The 21,373-nt window shown below is 38.5% G+C and overlaps 2 protein-coding genes across 2 annotated transcripts; one reads left to right on the top strand and one right to left on the bottom strand.

The window, feature by feature from the left end:
* The first annotated feature begins 1,930 nt into the window (after nucleotides 1-1,930).
* LOC103712073 (DEAD-box ATP-dependent RNA helicase 37-like) lies at nucleotides 1,931-15,164 on the top strand. The gene is given in 7 exon segments (XM_017844036.3): nucleotides 1,931-2,202; nucleotides 2,204-2,690; nucleotides 2,811-2,894; nucleotides 8,397-8,639; nucleotides 10,570-10,737; nucleotides 10,918-11,031; nucleotides 14,020-15,164. Coding segments are annotated over 7 exon segments (1,899 nt in total). The 3' UTR covers nucleotides 14,551-15,164.
* Nucleotides 15,165-16,289: 1,125 nt separating this feature from the next.
* On the bottom strand, nucleotides 16,290-21,373 carry LOC103712072. Its single transcript, XM_008798462.4, has 2 exons — nucleotides 20,869-21,373; nucleotides 16,290-16,559 (listed from the first exon to the last, which is right to left on the bottom strand). Exons 1-2 carry the CDS (start codon nucleotides 21,346-21,348, stop codon nucleotides 16,524-16,526), a joined length of 516 nt encoding a protein of 171 aa, XP_008796684.2. The 5' UTR covers nucleotides 21,349-21,373; the 3' UTR covers nucleotides 16,290-16,523.

Here is a 21,373-nt window from a genome sequence, read left to right as displayed (position 1 = left end):
ATCTATCCAATGGCAAGTCGATAAAGTTCATGACCAAGATTCGAATCTAAAATTTTTGGTTGCTAAGCAGATAATATCACTGTTCCAATGTACCATGTGGACTACTACGTTCGACTACTGAGGCTTGCCCCTTTGTATTTTACCAATAAGATACGGATTTAGTCATTTAAACTGACTTGCAAAGTCTTGTAAGCTGTCATCTTTTTAGTAGTTGTATGCCCCTCGAGCTGTTCGCTCCTGTCCATAACCAAAGCCAACCAAACGAGTCTTTTTTTTCCTACCAACAATTGTTTATTTAACCATAAAGAATAACTTGGTAACCCGGCAATCCCAAAGGCCAACTAGAGTGCGTCCGCATGTACTTGATTCCGAACTTTTCTCCCACGCCTGGAAGGCCTCATCCAAATTTCTAAGGCGTCTCTGACTTTGCTTCTCCAACGGCTCCCACCTTTCAAAATTCGAATATCCCCATTATCAGAAGCTCGGAGCCAGAAGTTTGGTTCCATGGCTTTAATTATGCCCGTCTCTGCTAATTATCTCAAAGGCATCTATTATTTTCTAATCAATCCTCCAATTGATTTTTTCTGGAAACTTTTAAAAAATAATTGCTACATCTTTCATTATTGTAATATCACGATGGAAATAATAAGCAGTCTGGTAATTTGAATATCTCTTGTATTTTTAATGAGAAAAATATGGTTTGGATCTGCATGAAGATTTTTTTTTGCATCCAATAACCTGAAACATGTATGGCAAAAAAATGATTTTCATTTATATTGCCGTTACAATGGAATGATGGCTAGCTGCATTACAAAGCAGAGCTCCATGCTCAAGTATCCCACTTCTATAAGGATACTTTTGCAGATATAAGAGTGGTCTGATGAGAATAGTAGTTTTAGTCAATTTTTTTAATAAAAAAGTATTGTTCTCAAGATCAGAGTGCATTTAAACAACAAAAATTTTAAGAGAAATATTATGGGATATTATCACCTTAGACCTTCCTTCCTCAAATGGTTGTATAATAAAAGTATTCAAATAGGATGATTGCAGCCTTCCATTCTGCTGCTTCTTTTGACGAGCGTCGCGTATTCCGATTTTTATCTTAACGGCCTTTAATTTAAATCATGCAAAGGCAGGCCCTTACCAGGATATCTAATTTTGCTAGGGAGCTGTACGCAAAAAGCACAATTCATTGCGGAGCACGTGATGTTTCATAGTGTCACGTGCTCTTCTCGGCTTAATTGAAGGAACACCGATCGGACAGCCGAGATGTACCTGGCCAGATCCAACGGCTGTAGTAGCCAGATCGCTGTCCAGGCCGACCGCTCGTTTGGTCGATGACGTCAGCCTCAGGTCTTCCGATTTCCCCTCTTTCCTTCTCTTTTTCTCCCCGCATCTCTCCCTCTCTCTCTCTCTTATTCTACAATAATTAGGGTTCCGATAATAATAAAGGCGGAAAACAAAAGAGGAATTAGCGTTGGAGTAGAAAAAGGCGACGTCCAGCACGAGATATTTTTCCCCTAGTCTTGTCCTCGCCGGATTCGGTCTCTCCTCTCTCTTTGAAAAGCTTCTGGGGTTTCTTTCCGTGGCTCCCAATCTCTCGCTTCCCTTCCAAGGAATCGATCCTAGGGTTTCTCCTGCCCCTCTCCAGGTCTTTCTCTAATCTTGGTTTTCTTTTTTATTTTTTCGTCTCTTTCTCTTTCTAAAACCGTGCTTTGGTTTAGATCAAGGCTTTTCGTCTTTGGCTTTTGTGGATTTGTTGCGTTTTTTTTGTGTTTTCTGGGATTTGAAACCCTCATCGGAGGAAATTGTTTATTTTTTATTTTGTGTTTGGGTCTAGGGTGGATGATCCGTTGCTCGGATTTCTTAGATCTGCTGTAATTCTGCTGGATTGAGGCTGTCGTTAGGGTTTAGATTGATTTTCTGAATTATGCGAACCTCATGGGCTGATTCGGTCGCGGAAGCCGAGAGCTCGGCGGCCGCCACTGGTGCTTCTTCTGCTGTCAACGCCACCGCTGCTGCTCCTCGTTCCACTCGCAGTACCTACGTCCCTCCTCATCTCCGCAACCGCCCGTCGTCTTCTGAGCCCCCGGCCCCCGCTCCCGCCGAGGCCCCCGCGGCTGCCGTGCGCCCGTCCGGGTATGGTGGTCCTTCTGGCGGGAGCCGCTGGGGTGGAAGTCCTGTCCGTGACGCGGGCCGCCCTGGGGATTGGTGGAGGCCGTGGAGGGGGTGGTTGGAACTCCAGAGTTGGCGGATGGGATCGAAGGGAGCGTGAGGTGAATCCTTTTGCAAATGATGAGGAAACAACTGAGGATGCATTTGATGGCCCGGAGAATACGGGCATCAATTTTGATGCATACGAGGACATCCCTGTTGAAACGAGTGGTGACAATGTACCACCACCTGTGGGCACATTTGCTGAGATTGATTTAGGGCAAGAGCTGAATGAGAACATAAGGAGGTGCAAGTATGTGAAGCCGACACCAGTCCAGCGCCATGCGATCCCGATCTCCCTTGCAGGCCGGGACCTGATGGCCTGTGCCCAGACAGGGTCAGGAAAGACCGCAGCTTTCTGTTTCCCCATAATTAGTGGGATCATGAGGGGGCAACCTGCTCAGAGGCCACGTGGTATGAGGACGGTTTACCCACTCGCACTGATTTTATCACCCACCAGGGAGCTTTCAGTCCAAGTATGTTTTTGTATTTTAGGTGTTCCAACGTGGAATACCCGTTCTATTTGCTGGTCTTGATGATTTCATTTTCCTTTTTCCATTTGTTTTGGTGTTTATATTTTGTGCTTTGTGTTCTAGATACATGAGGAGGCTAGAAAGTTTGCCTACCAGACTGGAGTTAGGGTTGTTGTTGCTTATGGAGGAGCGCCAATCAATCAGCAGGTTATTATTTTCACATTTGGTTTGATTTTAGTTTTTTTACTTTGTTGTTTGTTGTGAACCTGTAGTACATTTCATTTACAGCTTATTGTCCGGACATTGTGCTGGTTCTATATGGAGTTTGACTGATGTCAGATGGTTGGTAGTAGGAGTTCTGCTTCTTGCCTATTGGCACTGTAATAAATCCATCTCCATGGGGTAACCATTGAGCAGGCTGTGGTCAATGGATGCATGCATATATGCATACACCAGCATATGCATATATGGTGATAGACATAGTTTGATTTCTTGTTTAGCTTCAAGTATCGTCCGTGTCCTGCACGGTTGCACTGAAGATTTTCTTTCCTCTTCATGAATGGGTGTTTGTTTCAACTTGAACTGTTATGGGAACAAAAAGGCTTCCTGATCTACTAAACTTCTACTTTACTATTATCTTTTGCTTTGGAGGGATATACTCCCTAGGTTGCTTAGACACTTAATGTCGTGATTATCCACGATATTGAAATATGTAATTGCTACATATTATGAAGTTGTGTTATTATGACCTGGATCATGATTATTGGTGTCTCATTTATGCTTCTTAGGGGGGCAGCTTCCGTATTTGGCTTAAAATTTGCAAAGTTCATACTTTGATATGAACCATTGCATTCCTATGTCATAGTTATTAGTAGTTAGAATCAATAAAACATTGTCAATCTGAGAAAGTGGATTTTACTTTTTGCCCCTCATCTTTATGGAATTTCTTATCATATATAAACATGCATACTTCAATCTATGCAGAAGATTGTCAATAGGGCCATGGAACCCAGTGTGGGTTCCTAGGCTTCTACAATGGACTGCGCAGCAACCTAGGTGGTCTTTGCTTTCCTTTTTGAGCAAAGCGGGCAAGAAAATGAGAAGAAAAGATGAAGGAGAAGAAAGGATCGAAGAAAAGGAGACGATGAAAAATTGAAAATGCAAAGTGAAGAGAAACAAAAAGGAAGAAAGATAGAAGCTAATACATCAAAACTTGAAAAGATAATTATATCTTGGTTAGGATAAAGATGCTTGAAGGGATCGAAGAAGGGGAGAATAAAATAGAAATTGATTAAATTTGGAATAAAGAATTTACTTATGAAAAACAGAAAGAAGAGAAATAAGGGGAGGAGAAAGAATATGATAAACCGCGGAAGAAAAGAATTGCTTAGTAAAATTTGAAGGAAAAAGTGGAAGAGAAAGAAGAATAGGAAGAAGATAAAGGAAAAAGACACGAGAAACAAATAGGAGGAAATGGGCAGGGGGGAAGAGAAGAGAGAGTGGAAGAGAGGAAAAAAGTGGAGGAAGAAGGAGAAGGTTAGCTGTTGTAGATAGGTGGCCAATATAGACCTCCGAGGGTCTGTGATAGGTGGGACAGTTTACCCTCTTCTGTTAGGCAAGTTAGTGAGCAAGGGCATGTCCATGTGATTGTATAATGTGATTGTTGTGCATCAAGTGGTTGATATACAAGTTATAGCTGGCATTTGTTGTTAAATTAGTTTATATATATTGACACACAATACTTAGTGCAAGTAATGTGAATAGCTAATAAGCATCTTAAATTGTAGGTTAGTATAACATATGCTTGTTATTTGTATAGCTCAATATCATTTAGTGATATGAGCAGCCATCTGGTCTTTAGACTGGTGACTAATGCAACCATGTGTTAGCTAGGTTCTAAAAGATTTGAGGTTGTTGCTCCACCTTCATAAAGCACATCAGTCATTGCCCAGGTGGTTGTCTTAGATGCCCTAGTAAGCAGCCTAAATGGTCGTTTTTGACAACAACATGCATGCATGAATGTAGAAGTTACTTTTATGTTTCACCTTACATGCATGCAGTCGCCACTCAGGTAGTTAGCCTTGCTTAATTGCCCTAGTAAATAGCCAAAATGGTCACTTTTGGCAGCAATATGCATGCATGAATGTAGAAGTTACCTTTACATTTCATCTTACATGCATGAGAAGTTCTACAAATATTTGTGCATAGTGTGGTTGATAGTCTAACACTCAGCTAGCATCTTGTACTATGGCAAAAATGGGCTAGATCTTATGTCAGGCCTTTTTGTAGAACGCGTAGATATGACAGGGCTTTTTGTAGAGAGAGGAGTGATAAAAGAGATTTATAAGGAGAAATATGTGTAAAGAGAGTTGAAGAGGCAAACAATCTGTAGGATGTGAGAATTTTGTGGTGAGAACTGCACTGGAGTCTGAGGTGTTTTCAGTTGACATAGATATATAGTAGACATGATGTTGACAAATGATGAGATGTGAAAGATTCAAGGAAAGTTGAATATCGAGATGATTTAAATATTCGGATCATGACCCAAATGATTCGAAGTGGGATCATTTTAAATCCCTATGAAGCGTAGTTGAGAGATGCTTGGATTCAACATTTGCAATAAATGATGGACTATATGCGAGTATTGAGTACCAATTGATGTCAGCCACATGAGATGTAGATTGAGATTCCTATTTCTTAAAGTAACATATGGAGAACAAATTAATTTGATGGAGAGTAGGAGGGATTGATGGTCCTTAGGTTTGCATTTTTATGTAGGCAGTTCTTGTTATTGCTAGAGTTCTGAAAGACACGGTGGAGCTGGCTTCACATTCTTTTTTAAATAACTTTTATGAGTATGGTCATAATTTTTATACCCTTACCGCTACTAGATGTATTGTATATATTACTATGAGGCTGACTTCAGTGCTAATGCTTTTGTTACATGGTCCTTAAACACTAAGTCTCTTGGATGTTGGTTCAAGTATTGTTCGTATGCTTTGATTTCTTCCAGCTCAGTTATGATTGGGTTGCACACCAGTATGCTTTTGGGTATAAGTAATTATGTGCATATCTTGAGTTTGAGTTTTATGTTAGCAATTTGGGAGTGAATACAAATTGATTTTGCCAAATATATTTATTATATATGTGAATGTTATAAAGTAGATGGCTGCTGGTCAGCTTCAATGAGTATAGTCCCATCTTATGCATATTATTATACGTATTTATCCTTGGCTTTATCTGTGTTAGAGAGCGAGAAAAACAAGATAATTAACTCTATGAAAATGAAAATCTATTTATCAGTTCACATAACCATATAAGTTCAATGGTGAAAGCCTAATTTGAAACACTTCATCAACTAATGAAATCAGCGACCATCCATTGGATGCTTATTTTCTTGAAGTTAGTCACGTGCATGAGATGTCGCATATAGATAATTACATTATAACTAATGAAACATCTGCCTTTGATGATATTCCAAGTGACAGTTGAGACATATCTAGTTGTTGCAACAGATCCATGAAAATTTGACAATTTTGAGCCAAATCATGTATTCTATAAATGATGACCATTTAACAAGCGTTTTTGCTGTATGTTTTATTTTTGTTATATGTGTTAGTTGTAAAATGGGTTAAAGATTGCAAAGAATGTGAATGCATGTTACACTTTGATAGAGCTGGTATTTGGAGGGAACTGCTAGTAGTTCAGCAGTTTTTTGAAGGCTTCAAAGAGGAGGGCAAAAGAACATCAATAGTTTGCTGTTCTGCTTTTATTCCTCTTACTTTTCTATCTCCTTCCCATCATTGGAATGAAGATTTTTTTTTTAAAGGTAAATGGGGTGAGTTTTGAAGAGATGCATATAATTTGGGCAAATTTTTAAGTTTTAATCATACCATACTAAGCCTGGGGTACCTTTAGGTTGGAATAGGTGGGTGACATGTCTTTGTGCTGGACTATGTTGAGTGGAGGTTGGGAGTCTTGGAGATGTGGATGTTTCTTTCCCCTATAACTTTGCCCTTAAAAAGACACAGCCACCCAAGGCTTGCAAACTTGTTTGGCTAACATACATATGATAGATTATCTATAGAGTTTCAGCAATCTGAATTTTTAGAGGACTAGTAGGGGCTTGGAACTTGAGAGCACGACTTCCATTTGAAAGAGGTGCAGATATTCCAGAAAGCTAGACTCTGGTTAGAAGGGGCAAATCCCATCTTGGAAAATAAATGGTTATAAATTTATCGAAATATAAATTTATGATCCTAGCAAGGTGCACATGGAAAATACATGAGTATAACATTTTTAAAACAAATGGTTATATGAGTTGTGGTAATCACTTGCTGCTGTTGAAGCTATTAGGTTTGCTGATAAGCAGAGGAGATTTGTAGAATTGCGTATAGATGTCATATGGGTTAAGGTCGCTTGTGCTAAAAGCCTGAAGGTAGTTCCAACTTGCTTATCTTTTATAGTTTATTATTTCTTCACATACATTTACCATGCTGATGACTAGGGGTGCAATCGAGCTGAGCCGAGTCGAGTAGCTAGAGCCACAAGCTTGACTCGATTTATAATATTTGGGCTTGAAACTTGACTCGAGATTGATCAACCCTAATATCGAAGCTCGAACTTGACTCAATCAAAACAAAGCAATACTCGAGGTTGACTCGACTCGACTCGAAAATCAATTGAGCCATTTTTGAGCTCGAGTTCAAGCCTTCCTCATAATGAAAAATATAATTAAAAGTCAAGAGTTGGGTCAGATTAAAAGGAATATAAATATTATATTTTTAAATATTAAATTAATAATATATTATAAATAAGATATAATAATATTAAAAATATATATGCTCGACTAGGCTTGTGAGCTTTTGAGTCAAGTATTTTGCTATTCAAGCTCCACTCGAAAAATTGTTTGAGCTTCTCGAGCTCGGTAATAGTCGGGTTGAGTCAAGCTTGGACCCCAGTTGGGCTCAAGTAGCTTGCAAGCTGCTCGGCTCATTTGCGCCGCCTACTGAGGACAGACTAAAATTAACGGTTTAGTGAATAAGCAGCAGTTAATTGTTAAAAATAGTTAAAGTAGGATTTGAACGTTTAGTAACTTTTTGTCTTGTAACTGGAACAAGCAAAAGCATGTCTTGAAAAATGTGGTGGCTTCCATCAAGCTTTTCTCACTTTTATTTGATTTAATCTTCTAGACCAAGTTCTGCACTTGTGCTTGCTTTTCTTATTGGGCTTTTGACGCAGTTTATTGCTAACAAAATCTTTGTGAAAGATCTCTATATTCCCTTTTTGTTCTGGTTAATGATGTTCATGATATTATTAGATGCATTATGATATTTATTTCATAAGACCCTGTATCTACAATACTTGTTCCTTTTTTTTTTTTTAATATATTTGATCAACTAGCATGCTTGATAAAAAGGCCTGTTGAAATCTTGGTTTATTGTTTGAAGTGTGTTAACTCCTCTTATCTTTGGTGTCTGCTCCAACATTGGTCAAGGGTTTATGATGGTATTAGATGAATAACCTTTCTGCTTGAGAATTTGCATAGCCAATCCTCTATTGGTTTTTCTTTATTGATACATTCAATTAGGCCTGACTAGATAAAGAAAACTGGTCCTTTGGAATCTTCATATATTGTTGTGAGTGTACTGTTTTTTGTGTGCATACTATTATGCCTTCTTACTGATTACAGTGCGTGTATCTTGGCAGTTGCGGGATCTGGAGAGGGGTGTTGACATTCTTGTGGCAACTCCTGGCCGTTTGGTAGATTTGTTGGAGAGGGCTAGAGTTTCATTACAGATGATTAGATATTTGGCCTTAGATGAAGCCGATAGAATGCTTGACATGGGTTTTGAGCCACAGATTCGAAGAATTGTTGAACAAATGGACATGCCCCCACGAGGCATAAGGCAGACGATGCTGTTCAGCGCCACATTTCCTAAAGAGATACAGGTTGGTTCCATCATGTATGGAACATTCTTATTTTTATGTATGTTTTGGAATCTGCCAGTTGTCTGCTATTTGTGGTGTTAATGTTTTTATGCTGGGTGGTCCATTTTTATTTTGGATATAACTTAACATAAATTGCCTTAGGTATATATTTGTCTTGATTGTGGTTTCTTAATTTCAGATGGTAAGCATGACAGAGTTAAGAAATCTTTGTTGGAGTCATCATAAATCTTTTATAACAGAGCTGTGCATCTATTATTCGTGCATATGAACTTGTGCTTCCTATTGTGAACTATATGGGAAGTGACATATGTTAATTTATGCATGATTGCTAATTTTCTATGGTTGTGGCACTGTAGATACTTGATCTGGAAAGGGCATTAGAAATTGCCACCATCCAATCCTAATGATTGATGCACTCTTTTTTTTATTTGTTTTCTATTATTTTTTTTTGTTGCTAACACCTTATGATCACTGGTATGTAGTAGAGTAATATATTCAGTCTTTCTTGAGACAAGAATAATCTAGAAATCTAAACAAGAAGTTGGAGGGACATGTCAAAAAGGTGAATAAGAAACATGACAACTGGAAAGTGTTGATATTATATTGACTGACAATTATTTAAGCTAATATTTCAGATGGTCATTTTATCAGAAATATTTAAGATTTGGTTTAACATGAGAAAACTGCTTATGATATAATATGATTGGGGTGACCTTATGATATTATGATGCTTGATGGAAAGTAGGGATGAGAGGGTATAGACTATAGACAAAATACCTGAACTGTGCATCTTATCCCAATGTACTGTGTTGTTGACACAACAAGATATGGGTTGGGGTATGGGATTGTGTCTGGCAGAAGCATTATGATTGGACTTGGCTTTGATGAATCCCAACCATGGAAAGTGCCGTGCAATCCACTGAGAGGGGGGGGGGGGGTCACATAAAGAGTACCGAAGGAAAGTGGGGTGTGGGGCACCTACATGGGTTGAGGCTGTCTCATGGACTCAGGTGGAGGACACCAAGAGTGGACAACGGATGCTTGGGGGAGGGTGGAGGCGATGGAGGCCGTAATAGGTGCAACATTAGATAAGGAGAATGGGATTGAGGTTATGGTGGGTTCAGATTAGGCTGTTGGCATGTGCGATGCATATGGTCTATCAGGGGAAGAGAATTGATGAACGGTTGTGATCTCATCAAGCATTATTTGATTTTTCAATCAGCAAACTGACTTCTGGTTCTTAACTTGTACTTTTATCAAGAATTATTTGATGGACGGTTGTTATTTTTCAAGAAAAGTAACTTAACCAGGTTGCTTGTTTTGATGTTCATTTAATATATGGTTCATGGCTTGGGTTAAAAACAAGACGTAAGTGTGTTCAAAAAACAGAAGCGAGTGTGAATAAATGTGTATAAGAAAAGGCACAAGTGTGTATTAAATAGGCTATAATGATTAAAAGTTGAATGAAATAATGCAAGGCCCGACAGACTTAGGTCATGTACGGCATTTCTTCACACCTACACTGATTTTTTGGAGCCTTAGCTGGTACTTGTATTCTAAGATTTGATGATAACAAGGATGCAGACCCAACACCTGTACTTTGAACCTGTGCCAACACGAGGAATGGTGGAATGAAGAGGCGATGATAAAATCCAGAGCAGGTGTAGGGAAGCTTGCATTATCTGATAGCTTGTGGTGCTCGTTGTGCAGTTTCTAAAGTTTGGAGAAAAAAAAAATTTAGGCAAATAGATATGCTTTTTATATGTTGTATGTTTTAGAGTGTTTGGTTTTCTATGTTACCTGTAATCTGGTTACCGTATGTTGTCTTGGCAATCTGTCTTCTCATTTTCTTTGCATGTTGTTCGAAGTATTTAATGGGAAATTTTCTGACATGTATGGGCACTAACAAATTTATAACTTTTGTATGCAGAGATTGGCTTCTGATTTCCTTTCCACCTACATCTTTCTTGCTGTTGGAAGGGTTGGTTCTAGTACTGATTTGATTGTTCAGAGAGTTGAATATGTTCTTGAATCGGACAAAAGAAGCCACCTTATGGACCTTCTTCATGCCCAAAGAGCTAATGGTGCTCATGGAAAGGTCATACCCGCTTAAAAACTCATCTTTCTAGTGGTTTTCTTCTTCACCCCTAGGGGTGGCTCCATTTACTTTAAGTTACTGGATTTTTGTAACATTTTCTTGCTTGCTTAATTATATGGTAATATCATTTTGATCAGGTAATTACCATGGTTACTGATACCATTACTTTGATCCCTGCAGCAAGCTTTGACTTTGGTCTTTGTAGAGACAAAGAAGGGAGCTGATTCACTGGAACACTGGTTGTGTATGAATGGATTTCCTGCAACCACCATTCATGGGGATAGAACACAGCAGGTAGGCAAATGGGCAATTTATCACGTATATCTTTGATGATATTTGAAAATTGTCCAACTTTCATTTTTTTTTTCCACCTAACTTATTTGTTCCACATCTGTCATTATGGAAGTGGTCTTTGGCGCTCATGATGCCTGTTCTATTTTCACTCTGGATGGTTTATAAAATGTTATGTTCAACTTCGCATAGAACATTACTTTTCTCCTTTTTATTTTCATAATTAATGAATATCTTTGTTAAATAGATGAGAAACCCACTACAACGAAACTGTTTGTTAGATGACTCGCTGGGTTTGACTGTTGTTATACAAGCCATTTGTCTGTTGTTTTCTGGAGGTTGCAAATCTGATGTAGCCCTAGGGTTTGGAGTTAGGACTGCTCAATGAGGGTTCTGGAGTTCCATGAAGAGGATCAAATAAATTTTGTACTAAATCTGAGTGATGTTCTGATGTCTGCAAGTGACATTTCGAATTTTAAGTATGAAAATCTGTAGTTCTAGGGTTCTGAGTGCTTTCTGTGGTGCGTATGGGTTTAAATAAACGCTAGGGTTGCTGTCAAGTAATTTCTGGGCACAAGAAGCAATTATTTTTGTGCAGAAATCAATAAACCATGGTCAGTAAGGGTGTAAACTGACGTTGGACAGCACGAGATAATATAAATCTGAAATGGATGAGCATTATGAAATAAACATAGCAAATCAACATAAATGTGTCTTAGCAAGTAACACTACAGGGTGATTTCTAGACAGAAGAAAAGGAGGAAGAAGATTTATAGAGAAAGCGAGGAGGAAAATGCTGCGAAGACTCTGGAAGAGTCTGCAGTATTGCCCCTTATTTTTTTGTTTCCAACTTTCAAAATCAAATTACCTTTCTATCAAAAAAATCAAATTCCCTTGCATGAGCAAACCCTTTAAACAAAAAATAACAGAGCTCTTACTTTATTTCCTAGAATGCCCTCATGAGATGGCTTGGCATATACAATAGGAAAGAAGAGACTTTCTCAGTATGTCTTTATGAAATAATCAGTATAAGAGATGTGATTTTCTTTGGAATTGAAATTGAAGATGAAAACATCGAGGAATTATTACATATTTCTGAGGAAAATATATGGCTTTTTTATGGATTAAATAATATGGAATAATTTAATGAATATCATTGGAGTTTCTCATTCTTTGTCATTGCAAGGAGTTATTATTTTCACTTATGTTTTATCCTAAAGATCCTGTATATGCAAGAAGTAACTTCCTAAGCAGGAAGGTGTTGCTATTCATTTTTCTCTAGTAACTTGGTAATGCTATTCATTGAAAATGGTTGTGGACTTCACTTATCATGAAGCTGCCAACAAAACGCGCAGGATTTCTTGGTTTCCGTAAATCTGCATTTTGTTTATTAATAGATAGATATAACTTATTTTAGGCTGAAGAGATGCAGACTTAATTTTCTCATTTATGAGAGATGTTGTAAGAATAAAATATGACAGGGTTAAGAAATTGTTATTACAAGCTGTCTGCTAACAAGGTTGGATTTGTGCCTTCTGGTTTCTTTTTTAGAGGTGAGTGCCTTCTGGTTTCTGACATATTGAAGTAGCCAATTTGAGGACTTCGAATCAAGGGACTAGAAAGATTTAATGTCTTTATATATATCAGTCTGCTTCACAAGGTTGGATTTGTGCCTTTAGGTTTCTTTTTTAGAGGTGAGTGCCTTCTGGTTTCTGACATATTGAAGTAGCCAATTTGAGGACTTCGAATCAAGTGACTAGAAAGATTTAATGTCTTTATATATATCAGTCTGCTTCTTGTGTATGGCTGGTTGCATCTATAACTGAGCTTCAAACTGAAGTCTGTTAGGATACCTGGCTCCTTTGCGAGACTGTAGCTCAAGTCATTGGAACAAGTGTTCATTGGTCTGCTATGCCAAGGGATTAATTGCAAATCAGAGTGGATGGTTTTAGCTGCATATTAAATTTATTTCTTGTCATTTGGCCAAATATTATTAAAATTGATTGTGTTACCGTTGCTTAGCAGTTGAAACTGGACAAGTGGCTTTGGTAAATTGTATATAAGTTGTCGATGATGTTAGAATCATCAAGGAATTTATGGTAATCTTCATGATCAGCCAATACTTTAAAGGTTTGATGGTGGAAGACACTCTTCATTGGAGGATTAAAACTAAGAAGGCTGTTGAACTATAGGCTAACAGCTTTTCTGCATAAGCCTGATTAAATATCTTCTTTTCAAGTGATACATGCCTCAGCCATTCTTTTTTTTTTTATCTTTTTTTTTTTTACATTTTGTTCTAATATATGATGGTTGTGTCCATTTTTTTATTCTTGTATCATTTATCATTTGTAAAGAAATGCATTAAGGGTTTTGTCTTGCTCTTTATGGTTTAGTTTTGGCTATTTGCTCTTCTCCAGGAAATCCTTATTGTTTGCTTTGTTTTTCTGTGTTTGCTTTTGTGATTAAACTAGTCTTTAGGCTCATTCGAGCCTCTACCAGTCTGAAGCTTACCTATTCATAAAGAGTTCTTAAAAAAATGTTGCTTTTGGTGTGCCATTTTCAATTGACAGATTTAGGCACCTACTACAAAATAATGAGCTCTATACTGTCTCAATTGCATGTTTTTTTGGTAATCTATTATGAGGAAGTTTTGAAGTAAAAAAAAAATGTCTGCTTCGTTTATTTTCTCATACAATATTTAATTTGCCATTGAATGACTACCAACACTCCCTTGAAGCATCAGCTAGCTGCATAGTGATTGTCAATGAACTTGCACTATTCGCCAGCCAGATGATTGTTACTATCTTATCTGAGTTAGTAGGAATTTTATGGGATTTGTTCATTCCCCGAGCATGTCTAATTATATCTCCCCTCTCTTCTGTTCAAAAATAATTTTAAAGTTCTGCTGCTAATTTGAAAGTAATTGATTTGTACCTTGATTATTGGGTCGCTGCTGGGCTCTATTGTCACATCATTGATGCTGTCTCACAGGAAAGAGAATATGCACTGAGATCCTTCAAGAGTGGTGCAACTCCAATCTTAGTGGCAACAGATGTGGCGGCACGTGGGCTTGACATCCCTCACGTGGCACATGTTGTCAATTTTGACCTTCCAAATGACATTGATGACTACGTGCATCGTATTGGAAGGACAGGGAGAGCTGGAAACACTGGTCTGGCCACTGCCTTCTTCAATGACAATAACTTAAATCTGGCAAGACCGTTGGCTGAGCTTATGCAGGAAGCAAACCAGGAGGTGCCTGCATGGCTCTCCCGCTATGCTGCTCGTTCTTCCTATGGTGGTGGTGGTAGGAACCGTCGATCTGGTGGTGGTGCTCGCTTTGGTGGTCGGGACTTTCGAAGGGATTCCTCCTACAGCAGAGGTGGAGGTGGTGAATACTATGGTGGGGGCGGTGGATATGGTGGTGGTGGTGGTGGTGGTGGTGGTGGGGGATACGGGGGTGCATCTTCAGGGTACGGGGGTGGCTATGGTGGTCCGGGGGTAACTAGTGCTTGGGACTGACATTATCCCCATTGTCTTAAACAACTTTTAAGTTCTATTCACCCTTGTTTTCTAGAATATAATTTTGATCGAGTTGCATACTTGCAGGGTTAAACAGTGGGTAATTGCCCCTTTTTTGTTCTTTCTGTTCATTCAGTAGTCTCTCTTCTTATTGGTTCCCCACGGTGTTGTCTGGCATTCTGGATGGTTAATGTGATGGTGAATTAATGGTGGCGACTGACTTCCAGGTCATGGGTGGGCTCTGTTTAGTTTTATTTTCTTTTCTTCCTATTTATCCTTTTCTTTTTAGGTTGGGTGTAGTTTTGCTTGGTGGAGGGTTGTAGAATATGTGGTGAGAGTGGGAGGGGCTTTTTTGGGGCCTGTTCGTTTCATCTCATTGCATGTTCTTTTCGACCTGCATTAATGGTGGGGGAGTAGACAAGAGCTAGGCTTTTGCTTTTTATATTTTCATTTCGAGTTCTTGTTGTAAATTTGAGAGATTAACTGAAATAAATATGACTGGAAGGGAGAAAAGGGGATAGGATGTCAATTTGTAATGAAAAAAGAGTAGTGTGTTTTATGTACTGTGATATTGTTATTTGGAACAGATACTAAAATATATTTTGTTTTCCATCGCTCTCTCCTTTACGTGCGCATGCAGAAAAAATAGTGGTGAATCTGTTAGAAGAAAGGTGTCTTTATATATTAATGAATATGCTGTCCAAGTGGCTTGGCTGAGGAGTACATGATTATATTTGTTGTTCAACTACTGGATCAATTACTAGTCTGCTGGGATGGGATGCAAATCCAAAGACCTTGCTGAATGCACTCTCTTATGGTTGCATCCAATTTTGCTTCATTCATCATAAGCTGATGGAAGGATTGTGCTGCTAGTTATCAAGGTCGTGTGGATATTTTGATATCTCGGGTGCTGCAAAAGGGTCGTTGGTCATTTTGAATGGGTTTTTCTGGTGTTGAAAAAATTGCAGTCCTCTCTTGAAACGGGAGATCCTTTTGGATAGCAACTCTTGCGAGCAGTGCCCCAATACATATTTGAGTGCTAATTGCGTTGCTTTTCTTTCTTTTCATTTTTTTGGTTTTTGGGTGTTTGGTCGTTGCTTGCTTCAAGGTCTTCGCGCATGCAGAATGATTCATTACGCGCATGCGCATGGGCTTTTTTCTGCTGGAGTCGGCCGAAGTTAATCAGTAGGGACTCTGCGGCATGGAATTTTTTTCTCTAATAGATTAGAAAGTGTGTCGTGACTCTAGTTGATTTATCTAATTCCCAATTGAACCGCATCATGCAATTTTTTCCTTGAATGGTATTGTTGCATTATTGTCATTTTTTTAACCACCATCAAATTGAATCATATTGGCCCAGCAAACATCAACATGGTTTTCCTAGGTCCGATCGTTGAGGCACAGCTGTGACGAATCATTTTGTGCTGGTTCGATGGCAAATTACTTAAAAATCCCCTTTCGTGGGATAGTTTAATAAATTATTTATAGGCGAGGAACAAGCCCCCTACATGCTCCTTAGTTAACAACCGCATCTAAAAGGGAGTACATTGAGGAACATTATTTTTGGGCCCCTGATTGGACAATAAACTACTTACAAGTCCCTCATTTAAATTAACAGATGCTCCTGCTGTCATGTGATCAAACTCCTATTACTGGTCAGGCAAAGCAATAATATTTGCTCTCTTATCTTCCATTATTTGCAATGGCATTCCCATTGCTGCATGCTACCGACTTTAGCGTGACTGAATAGCAGAGGAAAAACCTTCCGCCTCTATTATTTACCAATTAATAACTACATTATTATCCACAATCCAAAAACAAAGAACCAGGGTTCTGGAAAGGGTTCAAATCTCCATACGCAATAATAGTTTTACAGCGACATGTACACCCATGAAAAGTTCATACCCGTATAATTTCTGCAATGCAATCCTGTTTATTCCCTGGACACAAGTTTTAGATTGATATTACATCCTTCAAAAGACTGGATTTTCTGAAGCTTGCTGGAACTCCTGAAAAGGAAGCATAAACGATTCATCATTACCAACAAGAAATAGATTCAACAATTCAGTTTCATTGATAACGTTTCAAACAAGAAATAGGATCAATAATTAAGTTTAGTTGATACTGTTTATGCTATCATTGGCTGAATGGGCTTAGGTTCCAGCATTACATTTAAAGAAAGCAGCGCTATATCTTTGCCAGGTGGCCTTTAGTTCATCAAAACAAAACATGAACAGAACAAGCCAGTACTCTTTGCAAACGATTATGAGTTGCACAAACAAAACTGTAGGTGCCTTCCCAACTTTTGGTGGAGGCATGCGAGAGCAACGTTAGCAGATAACCATGCATAAAAAACCCAGACACGTTCTCTGGATAAACAACGAACAATGGATTGCTTGAGCGATATAAGTCACACTTGCAACTTCCATATAATAGTGCAGCATAAATTGTCTCGTGGTGGCAAATATTCCAGGTACACGGCCATGAACATTAAACTATATTAATTCATAAATGCCATGAAATGCAAGGAAATAAGATGTTGGCAGCCTCAAATTTTAAAATTATTCTTCAAGGATTAAGAATTGATTACCAAGAAAAAGGGGGATAAGAATGTAATTATATCTTTAATGTTTATCAGATTCGGAACTTGATGTCATTTCAAGGAGCTTTGAGATGAAACCACTTGTAAAGTCATTCTTCATAAGGCTAAGTATAAATCAACTCCATGGGACCAAATACCCAAATGCATCTAATTTTTCAAAACAGGTAAAATCTATGCTTATCCTTAAATAAATGGTTCAAAAATTCAAATGGATAAAGAGATGATGAGAATGACCCATACATTTATGTAATATGACCTCAGATGTTGATATCAATCAGAACACCAAAACTTCAGATTGTTTTTGGATGAAATAAAAATGCTGTCTTCAATGTCACAGATATGTCAAAACTCAAACCATGAAAACGATCTCAAGATGCATAATGCAGAGAAAATGACCTTTAACACACGGGTGACTTGAGCAACAAAGAACTATCATCCTTTCCCCCCCATATTTTATGTTCTCTTTGCATACATGTAAGATGGGAAGTAAATAGCAGCATTATGTTATCCTCCACAATTGAGAGTGCAGAGTTTATCCTCCACATCAGAGTTTATACATGTACGTTCCATTTCAACATGAATAAACAGTAGATGCTTACCAGCTTGCACTAGGACACATATCATGCATCTAAGCAATACTAAATATAGGAAGTCAGATACTGTTCGTTTTGATGTTGCATCATTTTGATTTGGCAACCTTATTATCATCTAAGCTAAGATTGATTCAACTATTGATGCCATAATTGAGCCAACTTGTTAAACAGCATTTTTTCATAGCCAAAGCTCTCCTCATTGTATTTTGTGAGTAAATCATTAGTACATTATTTCCAAGTCAAAAAAAGATAAATTTATTTCTAAAATAAGCACTATCCATAAATGTCAAACTTTATTTAACCTAACTTTTATATTTGCTATTATATATGAAAAAGTGTAATATGACTCCCTCGGACTTCAAAGAAGAATTTCCATGTTATTCAAACTACGATAAAGGGATGGATTGCTCACTTGGATCTACCAAAAACTGCAATTTTCAACCAAATAAACAAGTTCTATGAGATCTACCAACAAAGTGATTCATGTTTGCTCACACGAAACATGAATCACTTACAATAACATGATACGAAACATGAATCACTTACAATAACATGATATGGCATCACAGAAGAGTTCCACATCAGGTTAAAGATAATATAGTATTTACAAACTTGCTTACTTTAAACTAGAGATCATATTCTATTGAAGTGTAGTCCGTTTGTTAACAATTTGATATCAAAAAACCAGAGCCTTACGACCACTATAAAATGGGATTTAGTAAGTTGGCTCATGCATAAAGATGAATCATTTAGCTAGTCTTACCCCAAAAGCCAAAAGAAAAGTTACAAGAAAGCGGAAGAAACTGGGTCAAATGTGATAACAGCATTATGTTTGTGTGCTGCTATTCTAATTAGACTTCTTGACTTTTACTTGATACAGTTCAGATGCATGACAAGTGTGCCAGTGCAAGTTGGCAAGTACCTACTATTTCTTCTCTTAAAATATAATGAAAATGTATTGTCTGTCAGAGCCAACACACACAGGTGGCTGTTGTTAATGGGAGTGAGAGCATCATGTTATTGCCCAAGTCAAATATTACTATTACCCACAAAGAAAAACAAAAACGTGGGAAAATAATAAAAAGGATGATAGCTTTCTATCTCTCAACTCGCATCACATTGCATCCTAGGACATCAGATCCTTTGCTAGCTATGAGTTACAGATTTAGAATTTGGAAAATCCATGCTTTTCTCAGTTGTAGGAGGTTCTTGACTCTTCTTGGATCATCTATATAAGAAATTGTTGCCTCTTTCTTCATTATATTGACAATACAATAACTTGATGTTCTAAACTTTCTTTTCCCCCAATCATCCATGTAGCATGCTTTTCTCTTTCTTCAGTACTAGAACCAAACAATAAGCTCACCTCCTTTTTTGCTTACATCGTCTTGGCCAAATATGAGCAAACAATTTCTCTAAGAGTTTATAATGTGATGCATCTAAGAGAACAAAAATACAGTCATAAGTCAATGCCTAGTTATTACACCTTGAATACACCCCTGGATTCCATTTTAGGGCAAAAGGGCATTAAGAAATACCTAAATGAGTCAAGTAACCTTAAACTTACTTCTAAGAAAATTAAGAAAGGCCAATAACCTTCCCTGCTAATTTTTTAGCGAGAATAAGCAAAAAACATTCTATAACTACAAAAGGCACAAGCATAAATCTTAAAAGGGGAACAGAGTAATAAGACAGTCATATTTATATTGTTTCCTTTCCCATGTATGAGATTTTTATTTTTTATTATTTTTCCCATATACATTCTGAATAGGGGTTGGTCCAATATCATTATTGAGGCAACAGCAAGTAAATTTCAGAAAGAACACAATGCAACGAGCTCTAACTTTAAACAGATCTCCAATCAACAGCTTGCACCTGGCAGATTTAACTCAATCCTAAATGGACAACATTTGTAGCATGCCCAAAACCAAGTAAAGCTTTTATCATATTCTGAAATTTCTAAGCGTCTTTATTGTGCTTAAATCCAGATTGTTCGGTAGCAATTCAATGAAAAAAGAACAAACAATAACAAGAGAGATTATTCAAACATAAAGTCATGACTAATGTATTTAATTTCTTAGCACACTTCTCCTGGTGACCCATAACTACATGATACGACAGGAACAGAAATATGCTAAGTCCTCCAACCTTTCTAACAGAAGCCAAGGAGGGTACAAGTACACTGAGATGAACACAAACAAAATCCTTACATCTAATCATCATGCGCAAACTTTATTAGACAAGTAAATAGCTTTAAAAATTCCAAACACTCAGATCTTTTCTCATTCTCTCAGCTTAACAATGGATTCTCGAGTGCAGTACACAATGAACTGCTGTAATTCATATTTGGTGATGTCATGGGTGATCAAAGCAAAATATATCTATCCATGCTAACAGATAGGCCAAATGAAGACACCTCCAGAACAAGATGTAACATAATGATGATCAAAAGCAAACATGCAATCTAACTGAAATAAAGCGATCGCAGTCTGTGCTTATACTATCTACGAACATAGATCAAGTTATGAATCATCAGTCAAAAACTGATTTTTAGATAACTGTGAGCTCAAGTCAGTCCTAGAGCTATTTCCTCAAACACACAAGCAAAATATTAATATTTCAAACTGGTCTCCGCTTATCTAGTAATTACTCCCCCCCCCCCCCAAAAAAAAACACAGACAAACACATATAACCAAAGATAACCACCTCCACCGTCCCCGTGGTTGTGCCGCACGACTATCAAAACACCAATCATTTGATGTATTCCACACTGAATCCAAACCGTCCAAAAGATAGATCGTCTTAAAAGACATCCTTAGATGGAATTGAAGCATCGCCTTTTTTACAATCAGATGACTCAAAAAACGTACTTTCTTGCCCCCGAGAGACCAAAAAATGCGATACCTTTCTCTAGGAAATATCTTTACCGATACAATTCAGTGCCCGATCCAGCAGATCAAGACCACCCATGTCATTCATGCTCGCAATCCACCAAAAGAAACCATTTGATCATGACGATGGGATCGATCAAAATAGAAAAACACAATAAAGAGACCCACCCTCCCAACCGATCGACTCAAAAATCTAGGGTTCGCTGAGAGAGAGAGGGATAGAGGGTACGACCTCGGAGATGCGAAGCCCTTCGGCAACCAATCCGGCGGCGCCGCGGCAGGAGGCCTTGGCCTTGCAGACGGGGATGCGCTCGAACTCGCTCACCGGGAGCGTCTCGGAGAGGAACCCGACCTTGAACTCGACGGTGCCGGCGGCCGGGTGGGCCTCGATGCCGGAGACTGAGACCCAGATGAAGACCTTCTTGGCCTGTATTCCGGAGAGGTCGGATATCTTCCCGTAGGTGAGCTTCCCCTTGATATTTTTCTCGTAGTACACGAGGTCGGAAAACTGGACGTAGCACGGCGCCTTGAGCTCCACCTCGAACTCCCCGCTCGGCGAGAGCGAGTAGCTCTTCACCGAGTCCGGGAGGAGCCCCTGCGGGAGCCCGTACTCCGGGAGCATGTCGTGCACCGCACCGCCCACCGCACCGGGGGCGGCCGCGACGGCGGAGAGGAGAAGGAGGAGGAGGAGGCGGCGGAGGGATGTCGCCATTGTTCTCTCTTTTCTTCCCGTGCGA

The sequence above is a fragment of the Phoenix dactylifera genome, unplaced genomic scaffold (genome assembly GCF_009389715.1).
Source record: "Phoenix dactylifera cultivar Barhee BC4 unplaced genomic scaffold, palm_55x_up_171113_PBpolish2nd_filt_p 000204F, whole genome shotgun sequence".
NCBI lineage: Eukaryota > Viridiplantae > Streptophyta > Magnoliopsida > Arecales > Arecaceae > Phoenix > Phoenix dactylifera.
This window is presented reverse-complemented; position numbering and strand designations above follow the sequence as displayed.

What these genes read in the sequence shown, in the direction of transcription:
- LOC103712072 (XM_008798462.4), bottom strand. Translation starts at nt 21,348, where the DNA reads ATGGCGACATCCCTCCGCCGCCTCCTCCTCCTCCTTCTCCTCTCCGCC. An exon ending in AAGGGCTTCGCATCTCCGAG is followed by an intron (nt 16,560 to 20,868) that starts GTCGTACCCTCT and finishes CTTCCTTTTCAG; the next exon opens with GAGTTCCAGCAAGCTTCAGA.